Genomic DNA, 13,096 nt, shown 5'->3' on the forward strand with positions numbered 1-13,096 from the left:
AACTGCAGTTCCTCTAATGGCCACTTGAGGCTGGCTCCAAGAGCGAGTCAATCCCCATAGACCCCATATTAAAATGCCCAACTTTACAACAGAAATAAACCTGTTTACAACTTGATATGAAAAGTTGTTTTGGTCTTTATAGCTAATTTCTACATTCGTGACAACTGTTGGGAGTGACTTTTTATATAACTCACCTATTTAAATTGTATTCAGGCTAAAAGTCATGCACAAATAAGGGCATGCCCACTTTGAGTGACAGGTGGGTGCCCTCCATTGACAAGTCGCTACCAAGGCGACAACGTTGGTTAGGTAACGTCACCATAGCATAACTCTGGATTCAGAGAGTATAGGTGTAACCGTAGCTATCGCTGTTTCAGTGTGTTTTCAGTTTATGAAAGTTAATTGCAACATTGTGGTTGGTCTCACTCAGAATTTGGTTGTACTAAATACCTTTTTAGGGTACGCACATAGATTCGTCTGTTAACATTGTAAATGTCACTGCCCTCATATTTCCATGCGTCCTATATGTTGACACAGGTATGTGCAGCCAGTAGCCAGTTTCGTCTGTTTCGCTCATAAGCTTTCAGAAAACATGCACAAATACAGATGAAGTGAACACAGAGTACCGACAGAGGTCTCCGTCCGTGTCTGTATAGATGTCTAGCATTGAGCATAAATGAGCCCTTAGCAGTTGGATGTTCAATTTTTTTGGTAAATACATTTTGTTTTTAATGGTTATAAGTATGTATTTTTGCGAGTAAAAATTAGCATTAGCATTGTCAAAGTTAACCATAGACAGTAAATTTACTGTGCTAACCAAGCTAGCAGCTAGCATTAGGATTAGCTCCCCCCTCACGTCCAAATAGCATCACTCATGGCTCAAAAATCCAAGATGGTGACAGCCAAAATGCCAAGCTCGAGGCACAAACCACTTGGTGACACCATTGTTTCTTACCTTCTGTGAATCTTATTCATTGCGTTCATAAGAATACATTTAAAAAAATAACTTAATGTCGTCCTCTGTCCACTCTTGCAGGGAGGACGCTATGCTGGAGTACCTGAAGATCGCCCAGGACTTGGAAATGTACGGAATCAGCTACTTTGATATCAAGAACAAGAAGGGAACTGAGCTGTGGCTGGGAGTGGACGCCCTGGGACTCAACATCTATGAGAAGGATGACAAGTAAGTTCTGCATTTAAGTACTTTGAAAGAGCCCTGCTGTCAGTGTCTTCTCTGTCTGTTTCTGCCTGCTGCTACAGGAGCTGCAGCCCTGTGACACAGAGCTAAACTGGCTGGGCCAGAGCCATGTCTGTACTTAATCACTATTCCTGTTTGGCTGCAGACAGTTTGACAGGAATAACAATGAAGGCCAATGGATACAAACTTTGGGAGGAATATTTCCAAAGACAGATTAAAACTCAGTAGCTTGCTCTTATGGCTCTTTATTATCTTAAACCTGCTTTTACTTTGGAGTAACATTATTTGCAGATTTGAGCTGAAATAATGTGTTTTTATCTTGAAGGTTTTTCGACCCAAATCGCATATTATGGTTTAGAGTTTATGCCTTTTTCTGCATATAATTGCGCCTGCGTCATTGTCTCTTGTAAATACATGGGTTAAATGGGACGTCTTTTGTTCACACCTCTGCTTATAGAGGTACAGTTACCACCCTACATACTGCTGAGTGATAAAAACTACCCCCTGGAGCACAAAGTACGTGTTTGTGTTCCATTTATACTTAAGATAGTTTACATAAAAATCCCTGCTGTACATTTGCAGACCATATTTTTCCACTTTTCAGTTTTATTCCCTTCTGACTTGGCGCTAGCTCTAGCCTGAGACTTGTCGAGCTCCATGTGGTTAATCACCACCCATTCCTCTTGTTTACCCACGGACAGTATCACAGGAAAGAAGTAAATATTCCTCCTTTGTATTTGTTTGTTCCAATGACTCTTTGTTTGGCATTGTGCTGCGAGGGAAACCTACTTTTTGTGGAAGGGTGTAGCCAGAATCCAGGCTGGTCTTGGTTGTGATTGTCACTTTGTTTATAGGGCAAGACAGTTTGGGAGGTAATCACCCTCTATTTGGGTGAAATGACTTCTGAGGTCTCCTGTGGCTGCTGCCCTTGTCTGCAGGGTGACTGGAGTGAAGTGTGTTGTAGGAGCACTTCATCCCAGGTGCCTTTCAGTCACTGACCCTGTGCTGGAAAGCCTTCCAGCAGCACTCTGCTCTGACTGAGCTCTGTTGCTCACTCCCAGATTGCAGCTCTTCCCATATTAAACCGGCTGCATTGTGTCAGCTTTCATGCCAGCGTCTGTTGAAAGCAGTGTGGTCTGCTTTGTCTGCCTCTGTGGAAGTAAATGAATAACTCGGTGACAGGGTAAAGTTTAGCATGTCAGGCCTCTAATTGAACCTTTACTGGCTAATTCTTTGTCTTATGTCTACTCAGAAAGTCTAAATGATTTAACTACTATAAGTGCTATTGTGTTGGAGTTCATCCAGTCTCTCATTTAGATACTTACTGTATGTTAACTGTGGTGTGAAGCCTTAAACAAGAGCAAGAAACACATTGTTAAAGAACCTGCCGGGTCCTTCTGTCTCTGTATGTGCTCACTGGGATCAGCAAAGAAATGCCTCTCCTCCACGGTGCCCTCTGCTGTAACCATGGCTACGCCAACTGGTTTTTCAAGCTGTGCGGCACTTAAGAATGTGAGGCTAACCTACAACACTGTCTCTCCCATGAGGGCAGCCGGCCCACAATGCAGCAGTGCAGCCAAAGCTTTGCCGAGGCTCAGTCTGGTGCTGGGTTAACTCCTTAGGCTCTTCTGCCCTGCCAAGCAGAGCGCTGCTCATTTTATATGAGAGGTTTAGAGAGGTGCTCTTGATCCAGGGTTTTGTCTTAGCAACCGTCCTACTCAAACACACACAAGTAAAACCAGTCAGACGTCAGATTCACTCACTCTAATGTTGGATTTACAGTTAAAAAATGCTGCAAATCACCACCGTTTAGCATCTGAAATGCATGTAAACCAAATGTATTAATGTTCTCTCACTTTTTCTTTTAACTGTCACACTAAATCAGAATTATCTTTGGTATTTCTCTGCTCAAGTTATCAGGTATAAGTATCTCAAACCCCTTCAAAAAATGTTTCTGGACTTCATCCCAGGGCTTCATAAAAAAGTGCTTCCAGCATTATTTTAATGACATGCTACACATTGGTTTTGTTTTTATGACAACAATATCTACATTAACATAGAGTTAACTACACAAGCTTAAAATGCATGCGGTGATAAAAGCACAACACTCACCAGCAACATTCAGTGTCTGCTGGCCGATCTGCTCCCACAAAGGGCTTTTCTGTCTTTACTGTGACAGTTTTATACAACTTAATAGACAGAAGCTAATGGAGCGGCAGCGACGACTCTGAAAAGTGCAGTTGCAAACACTGTCTCCACATTGGGATCAATTGATAAAAGACACCGGTGCTCAGATATAAACACGCTAAGTGGACATAGGCCCTAACATATGTTTTGTTGACACACTGACATCTTTGGAAGCTGTTTTTTATTACTAATAAATTGTTCAAATCAATTTTTATGGCAAAGCATTCATAGTTTTTAGCATCTCAAATGTGATGATTGGCTGCTTTTATTCATTTTGTGTGAATATATTGTTTTTTCTTGAGTGCTAGTTGGAAAAATCAGGCAATATGAAGACTTCACATTGAGTCTCAGGACATTTTCCACTATTTTCGGTATTTTATTGACCAAACGATTAATGGATTAATTGAGAAAATAATCAATGTTGAAACTTATTGTTAGTTTCAGCCATACAATACTACAAAAACACATACTAGCAATATAAATCTTCTTACTGTTTGTAATTGCAATTTAGTTTTTTGTATTGACTTACTTGTAAGAGACTGCAACAGTACCTGAACCTGAAAAATACCTTTTATTACTCGCGTCTTTTAACATACTGGTTCCACGTGTCATTGTTATCAGCTGCTAATAACCTTTACCTTTCTCATACATTAGTAATATTTGTCACAGAAGGCCAAAGACTTACTAATGAAATCCAGCCACAATTCACCAGCCACAGTGTCTTTCCTCTTCTAAGCCACTCCAAACCGTCAGCAGGATTTTATAAACCGTATCACTACAGCATTAATATCTATAAACATGAATCCTTTGATAAAGCACGACTCCGTAAACCACAAGACTCTGATAGAAATATTCAATTGGTGAGATAACTTCCACATTGTTTTCTCAATTCCTCAAGCATGTGTCAGTAATTGAGTGAAATTCCAGTTCAGGCAGTACAGTTTCACAGCAGAGTTTCGCTGCGAGGTGGATGGCTGCCTCTCTAGATTACAACACTATCGGCTCGTCAATGTTTACAGTGCTACTTTGTATTCTGCTGAATGAGATTGGCATCTGTTCAGTTCGTCTGGCACAAAAGCACGGCGAGCCACTCCCCAGATTCATCCTTCAGACTCAAACGGTGGATACAGAGATCCATGTTCAGCCTGTCAGGTTTACTCTAACACAGCAGTAGTGGCATTTGATTGTGTCTACATGACACTTCAACCATCTGTAACAAATAGGGCTGCGACTAATAATTACTTGGATTATCAATTCATTCTCACAGATATATACCCAGTTTTTAAAATGTTAAACTGAAAAAATATCTTTAGTAATTTCTCAGATCCCACAGTGACGTATTTATTTTGATCAGTTTTCTAAGTAGCATTGCACTTGATGGAATTTTGTCACTTTTAACTGCAGTTGTGGCATTACACTGATGTGGTGGCACTGCATCATACTCAGCACAGTGCACCGGCATTGTTTCCCACAGAATTAGAGTCTATGTGTGGCGACAGCTGACAACAGCTGAGTGGTAGTGAAAGCAACCTTTCAGACCCAACACCTTCACTTTGCATTCTTCTGCTTTTCTGTCTGTGACCAGAGTGCGCTCTAGTGCTGCCAGAGTTTAGAGCAATCAGTAACCAAACGGTATATATATTCCAACAGCACACCAATGAATGGTCCAGCTTCAAAATAGAAAAAAGACAGTGGGAAAGACACTGCCAAAACTGCCAAAGAGAAAGAAAAGTGCCGTCCTTTTTTTTTTTGCTAGACCCCAGCAAAGTGGTTACGAGCCATATAAACGTGTAAGAAAGCCGATTATGTCATTAGCTGTTACGCATTTGTAGGGCAGCCAGTTAAATGAACTGCCTCTTAAACCAGTGGTTCCCAACTGGTGGGTCATGGGTCCATTCTGAACGGGGCCGCAAGTGACTGGCAAACATGTCAAGTTTGTAAAAAACACACTTTATTTTTAAGTACAGTCAGTTTTTGGCACAGGGCTTTTATTTTGAAGTGCCGTTTCTTACTGTGGAGTGAGTGACTAATGGGCAGCTACTTGACAGAGACAGCAAACTAGCTTGACAACATGGCCAAACACAAGTATGACGCGATATGTATTAAACTGTGTGGACCTTGAAGTAATGACTGAGGAGAAATCAGTTGGGAACCACTGTATTAAACTGTTGGGATCACTGGACACTAGCGATATCTACAGTTGTGAATCGTCAACATTGTGATGAACATTCTCATTATGCCATTTCAGCTAATGTCTTTTTATGGGTTGTGCTAGTTAACAGTTTTATCACATTGTGGCCATCGTACAGCAGATTAGTATCACGGTATAACGTTTGTGTTCATGTGCTCACTTCCTCAGATTGACCCCAAAGATTGGCTTCCCCTGGAGTGAAATCAGAAACATCTCCTTCAACGATAAGAAGTTCATCATCAAGCCCATCGACAAAAAATCTCCGGTGAGTAATACATCAGCACTCGATTTTACCCACGCTGACATTTCTATTCCTGACATACTTCTCTTACAGTCTTCTCCAGTTTAAGAGTTCTTGTTCCTCTTAACAAAAATTGAAGCTCTTAGAGCCTATTAAGTTGCGGTGTGCATCTCTACTGAAGCTCTCTGCTTCTGTTTGAACCTGTGGGATCAAGTTTCTCTGTAGTGGAGAGATAAACCATTAGACATATCCTCAGTCTGATCCAGCATACAGGGCTACAGTCCAGGCAGTGCCATTAGTGACAGACCCCAGACACTCACAAAAGTGTTATATGGCTTATCTGTGTAGCCCAGGCTCCTTCACCTCTCTCACTGAGTGGAGCAGTCTTTATTTATTTATTCATTTATTTATTGCTCAGAGATACTACTCAAGTCTTTTATCAGCAAAGCACAGTAAACAGGCAGTTCAAGAGTTTATTCGGCCCCCTCTTTTTCTTACTCCTTTCATCTTTCTTCTTCTCCAAATTTCAGGACTTTGTGTTTTATGCACCGAGACTGCGCATAAACAAACGCATCCTGCAACTATGCATGGGCAACCACGAGCTGTACATGCGCCGCCGCAAGCCCGACACGATCGAGGTGCAGCAGATGAAGGCCCAGGCCCGAGACGAGAAGCAGATGAAACAGTGTCAGAGGTACGCAGACGTCTGCACACGTTTATATGATGTGTTGATTTTCTTACAAAATCAGTCTTCCACCCAGACAAAAGTCACACTATCCCAAAATGACATCTGACTATAAAAACCCTTTCTAAAGGTAGGATTCAGGCCACTTTATTTTCTTAGGCCTAAATGAAAGTATGTTACACAGGCTGGGCAATAATCTAAGATTGTTGTTCAGAGAATTTTAGCTCATTTTCTTATATTATCATTCTACCAATTCCACTGTCAAGTGCAGAGCTAGCTGTTATTTACCATCAAACAGTCATCAAGATTTTTGTTTTGTACAAGTAGAAGTACAAGTAAATTTTTATTAAAAAACTAAAGTAAAAACTATATATGTATTTTAAAACTGAAAACATGACGTGCTTAAAATGCCACAAAATAATGTGTAAAGGTCTAAAACAGTAATATTAGAAAATATCATATCCAAACAGCCCTATTTTTGATGTATTTCTGAATATGAAATTACCGTGTACCTTTTGCAAAATGTGTATTATTTGAACTAACAATAGTAAAGGCTGCAGCTAACCATTTATCATAGATTCATTTACCTTTTTTTAAATTTAGTTTTGATTATCGGTAGTCTTTTTTATTATTTGGTCTATAAAAAGGTCATAATATAGTGAAAAGCTGCCTGTCAAATTTTCCCAGAGCCTGAGGTGACATCTTCAAATGTTTAATTTGTCCAACCAACAATGTAAAACCCAAAGAAAGTAAGAAGCAAGTGAGAAGCTGGAACCTTTAAAAGTTTGGAATTTTTGCATAAGAAATGGCGTATTGATAATTTATTGACTATAAATTGGTTGACTACCTAATCATTGGAGGTCTACAAGAGTTAGAGCTGACAAATTTGCAATCCTCACCTTTTTTTAAAGAAATACACAGTTTCAATAATGAATGTATTTTATCAGCTTCCTAAGGTGAGTAAGAAATTTAAAGGAAAAATCTTCTTTTAAATTTCTTGTCTCACAATGATGATGACCATTTGTATATCAGTTACTCAGCCCATGTTAAGGTGAATTCAGGAAATTCAGTTTTCTTACATACCTACACGTTGAACGACGAATCCAAAAACAGAAAAACTTCATGATGAATTGAAGTAAAAGGGGTCTGTGTTTAACAACAGCAAACCTATATTGAAACATCCGTTTTGAATAATAAGGTTTTAGCAAATGTTTTGGAAAGTACCGAGCATACGACTGGATAAATGAGGCTCGGATTATACTGAACGAGTGATGTGAGTTTTTAAACAGACGTTTTGGTATAGTTAGCTGTTGTTAAAAGTGGACCCCTGTGAGTTCAACTAATCAAGAATCTTCTTTGTTATTGGATTCTTCTCTCACTGTGGAGGCATGCAATAAAAGCAAAGATTTCTTTACAAATTCACCTCAACACGAGGTGAGTAATTGGCGAAGGAATAGTCATCTAGTGGGTGAAATATTCCTCAAATATAGGCTGCACCACCTCTTACTCATACAGCACACTAAAGGCCTTTGCACACCGAGTCAGTTTTTTCGTCCCTAAGTGTCTCATGTCTAAAAATAAATATGACCTCATGTTGTGTCAATCATGTTCGCACACTGAGTCCGAAACTTTTGTCTGTCATTAAAATTTTCGGAACAGGTTCGATTGTCTGCCTTTATCGCATCTGTTTGACCAAGAAGCCGTGACAGAATGTAGCGGTGGGACACAGCTGCGACAAGACAGGAGAACAGTGCACACACAATCTTTTCATAACTCAGATAGCTCCCTTTCAGCAGGTCAGTAATATTCAGGTGGATGATGATGAAGCGGAGGAGGATGTGGACCGCACACAGAATGTGGAGTACAGCTCCACCCTTTCATGCAGCTGTGGTGCCAAATACAAGACAGGGAGGGAGTGATGATAGCTAGACTGGTAACTCCAGTGGAGAGAGGCAAATGAGGAATTGTGTCTTTTCATTTTATCACGTACTGGGAATTTTCACACTGAATACAACAGTAACACTCATCGGAATCAGTGTGCAATGTTTCTGAGCCTAACGATTTTTTCCGGGTAATGGGCATCCGTAAAAAACTGACTCGATGTGTAAAGGCCTTAACGCTATAAGATTACTATGATTTTGTGGATTTGTGATACTCTTAACAGCGTGAGGTTGATTAAGACCAGCAGAGCCTTTTTTCGTAGTTTGACCTCGTTCTCTGCTGTCTGAACCAGCTTCACCAAAAGGCAGATACCATTCATGCAGTTCAGCATGTAAAGTGAAACCTCACTTCATTGGGCAGTGACACAGCATTCCTCATCAAGTGTGGCAAATGTGCTTCCTGGGTTGGCTGAACTGAAAGTGAATGGACGCTGACCCCGGTCTCAGCTACAGCTGTCGGCCCACTGTCTGTCCCGTACAGCTGTTCAAACACTGTGATGTAACGCTGAGCAGTCAACACAGTAAATACCAGTGGGTGAACCATTAGATCACCAGCAGACAGAGTTAGGGTTCATAGACACAGTAGCTCACAGCGGTGTGTGACGGACAGAGGCTCTGGGCTGGTGTCCAATACAGTTATTAGATAGTTTGATGAGCTCCTTAAGATGGCTCATTTAAACATAATTAACTTCTGAGGGAGATATCAGGTTGTAATTAATAATAACGCTGGAGTACAAATAGAGCAGGAACCTCCAAGAGAAAGATTCTGCCCCCTGACAAAAGTTTTCCTTTCATGGTTTACATTGAAATTTTAACATTTTACACAGATTTTGGATGATATCCATATAACTACAAAGACTGCTTCTGTAGACAGACACTGAATGCAGGTCGAAGTTGGTGTGCAATACTATCTCCATAGCGATAATAGCAACACTACCAATCATATTGCACAACAAAATATGATGTTGTCTGCAACCTAACAAAATTCTCCAGGTGCATGACATGAAAGGAAAGTGTCAAGCGACACTTTTTTCTGTCGAGTGACACTCATCAGAAGTGTCAAGCGCCCGACCCTAAACCAAAGCTTAGACAAATTTTACACCAGAATGTGGGCGAGACTGAAACGACTAGTTCATAAATTGATTAGTCCGACAAAAGAAAATGAATCTGCAACAATTTTAATAACTAATTAATTGTTTAAAGTAGTTTTATTTACGCAAAATGCCAAACATTTACTGGTTGTAGCTCCTAAAATGTGAATATATCATGTTTTGTTTTTATTTTTTCTTACAAAATAAGCTATTTGAATATTTGAATTGGTGTTCTGGGACGTTGTGATGTGTATTTTTGACTATATAATAACCCTTTATAGACCAAATGATTATTCGTAATAACAAAAAAGCTGCAGCCCTGAAAGGTAGAAATCTTGTAAAAGTCCTTGTTACTGATGACACTCTAGTAACTGTTTTCACGCCTTTCCTTTCACAGCATCTTGCCATTTCAAGACATCACCTGCAAATATTCTTTATAAATTAGTTTTAATAGAGTTTAATATACAGTGTGTGACCATGACAGCTGCACGAGATGTTTACATTTTTTGAACACTGGTAAAAGAGCAGCTTGTGCAATCATGTGCTGAATCTGGGCTCGTGTGTGTGCACAAATGTTTGTGTGTGTGTGATCTCACTGACTCTCATTTGTCAGTCGTTATTTACGCATCAACCATGTCGGCTCACGACGGCTGTGTGTTATCTGCAGGAGAACCCTGGAGCAGGAGAAGAAGAAGAGGGAGAGCATGGAGAGAGAGAAGGAGCAGATGGAGCAGGAGAAGCAGGATCTGATGATGAGGCTCTACCAGTTTGAGGAGAAGACCAAGAAGGCAGAGAAAGGTGAAAAAAAAATGTGTGTGTGAGTGCGTGTGTGGAGGTAGTTAGATTGTGTGCACATGCGGGTAGGTGAGCATGAGGTCAACAGGTTATGAAAGCAGGATACTTGTTTGTAAACATGGATGACGAGCGCTAAACCGAAACAATGACGCATCTGTTCTTTACTTTAGCGGTGATGTCATCTGTACATACAGAAGGAGCCATTATGGTTTTCTTAATCTTGTGTTTGGATCGTGTTTTGTTCAGTGTCCAAACCAGGAAAACAAAAGGTTCTTGTGAGGTTTGACTCTTTTACTTCTAGTTTTACCTGTTTCTGCTCGTCTACAGGCAGCAAAGCAGCAGCGTGTCTTTAAAAGCTCGACCTGAGGAGGCACCTGTTGTTAATAAAATTACACACAGTGAGCTAAGATCATTAAGTGAGTGCGGGGCTTCCTCTTTAGTAATGATTAACGAGTTCCCTGCTCGTAAATTAGCTCCAAATGATTTGCAGTATTTGTTTTTAAACGCTTTAAATTCCAGCTGATTGTGTCCTGCTATCAGGGGGTCAAAGGGTACAGATGACCCCAGCCTGAGACAGCGGTGGGCCTTGCAAAAGTCTATGGTTGGAAATGCATCTGTTTCTGCTCATTTTGCCCACATTTAAGAGGTAAATTTATCTGTTAGTGCCGTCATTTTGTTTGTTTCGTATCCTCGCCACAACCGTGCACCTCTATGTCCAACACTTTACTGACTTACAGGAAAAGCAAAGTTTTCCCCTCAAATTCAGCGTAACACTGGGCGAGTAATTATTAACCACATAACCATTTAGTGTGTGATGTATTCTTTTAAAATGGAGATTACAGAGCTTCATGGTTCTGGTTTAAAAGGTCAGGAATTGTAGTCATAGTATCTCAATTATATTTACATGCCAGTAGCTGTGAGCATTAAAAATAAAATAAAAAAGTCGTTTTTCTGTGTGTTTCATTTCTCTCATGTAATTTTTTGCAGACCTACAAGAACAGCTCCAGAGAGCCATGACGCTGGAGCAGGAGCGGAGGAGAGCCGAAGAGGAAGCAGCTCGTCTGGAGGCCGAGCGTCAGGCTGCCCTGCTGGCTAAAGAGGAGCTGGCCTGCCAAGCTGAGGCCCAGAAGAAGAGTCAGGAGCAGCTGGTCAGTATTTTAATGACACTGCTAAATTGTTTAGGGACCAGGGTTCTAACACCGTTTGACTTTAAAGTGAATCACCATGACGCCATGTCACTTCTGGGTATACAACAGGCTGTTTTTTTTTTTAATGCAGCATTTGCTCAGGGTCGTTCATTTAATGTGCGTGACACAGGGTTTTTCTAGCAAACACTGATTCGGTTTATACTTTAGCCTGTAGCACAAATGATATCGAAAAAGGCTTTCTCCTGAAGCAAAGAAAAGCCTCACATGTCCATCAAGAAAATGTGAAAACTTGGCACCTTGTTTGCAAGATAAGATCAATTAAAACCTTTTCTCACTGCACTCAGCCGGTACTTTGTCCAGGTCTGTGCCAGGCACATTGCAGGGCGGTGTATTCAGCAGTGCCTGGCTACTGCAGCTCCAGACAAAACCACTTTGTAGCGTCCAGTTGCACCACACCCCGTTACTTTAGACTAACCGCCCCCTCACCCCGAGCCGCTCGTCTGTGGACCACCCACAGGACTGTGTGCTGCTCTCTCTTTCCCTTTAACAGCCTGGACAGTAAAGCTGCGGCCCCTTCTCCGCATTCACAGTTTTATCGTGCAGCTGTGACACCCTTTATACTTAAACCCTATTAAGACACTTAAGACAATGGATTAAGTCTCCGTGCAGCTTCCACTGACTGTGACTGAAGACGACATGTGGAAGTCATGTTATCAGCATGTTTGAAAGCACGAAACTTATTGATAATAGTTGATTGTATCCCTGTGTTTTCACCAAGGGACCAGTTTTCCAGCTGAACACCTCTCACATAATTTCACGGCCAAGCAATCCACTGCATGAGTCTGTTTAGTATCTTTACAGCTAAAGCAGGTGTACCGTTTAATACCAAGCCTTTGGTTAGTTCAGTCTGGTGAAAGACAAGCTGTTCACATTGTTGTGGTGGTGAGAAGGAATGTACCACACCAGCCCCAGAGTTTGGCTACATTTCATCTGGAGGCTCCTCTCAAAGCATCAGCTTCTCCTGTTATTTCCTTCTTTAGATGATTTCATTTTCTGACCGCACTGAGAGCTGCTAATAAAGCTAAGATGATTGTACCAGTAAATATACAATTATTTAAACCTTTAAGAGAAAGTGCCACGCCTTAAAAAAGGTTTTCAATCAGGTCTCTGCAAACTGTTGTTCACAGTGATTTTTAGCTCAGCCAAGAAATGTTGTTTTACCCTTTTATATGTAGATGTTAAAATCTAATCACTGTAAGGCCGGTTAGCACATTAGCAACACACATGATATTGAAAGAACAAAGGAAATTTACCATGCGCTAGAAAACAAAACACAAACAATTATGAACTGTTTGCTGAGCTGAATTGCTAAACAATTAATCTTACCCAACATTAAAATTTGGTCTCGATCTCACATCCTCTTGACTTCAGCTGTTTGTTTGCTTTACTCCTTTCCATTTCTTCTCATGCATTTGCTGTTTATGAGAGTGATTTCATTCACCAATGGGCTCCGCCTTCTCGGACACTGACTCAACATGCTGAATCTGGCACAAAAAAGTCGACAGGGGCTGACAAGTGCCAACAGTGTTGGACACGCCGCAAAACCAGGGCGGCAGACAC

The 13,096-nt window shown here is 40.8% G+C and overlaps 1 protein-coding gene across 1 annotated transcript in view; it reads left to right on the top strand.

The window, feature by feature from the left end:
- The window catches only part of ezrb (ezrin b), a 42,856-nt gene that overhangs the window by 22,962 nt on the left and 6,798 nt on the right, over nucleotides 1–13,096 (top strand). Inside the window, exons 7-11 of the mRNA XM_049589922.1 lie at nucleotides 1,037–1,183; nucleotides 5,745–5,841; nucleotides 6,348–6,511; nucleotides 10,201–10,331; nucleotides 11,316–11,476. Coding sequence (XP_049445879.1) covers nucleotides 1,037–1,183; nucleotides 5,745–5,841; nucleotides 6,348–6,511; nucleotides 10,201–10,331; nucleotides 11,316–11,476 — 700 coding nt within the window. The remainder of the gene's footprint in view (nucleotides 1–1,036; nucleotides 1,184–5,744; nucleotides 5,842–6,347; nucleotides 6,512–10,200; nucleotides 10,332–11,315; nucleotides 11,477–13,096) is intronic.

The sequence above is a fragment of the Epinephelus fuscoguttatus genome, linkage group LG11 (genome assembly GCF_011397635.1).
Source record: "Epinephelus fuscoguttatus linkage group LG11, E.fuscoguttatus.final_Chr_v1".
NCBI lineage: Eukaryota > Metazoa > Chordata > Actinopteri > Perciformes > Serranidae > Epinephelus > Epinephelus fuscoguttatus.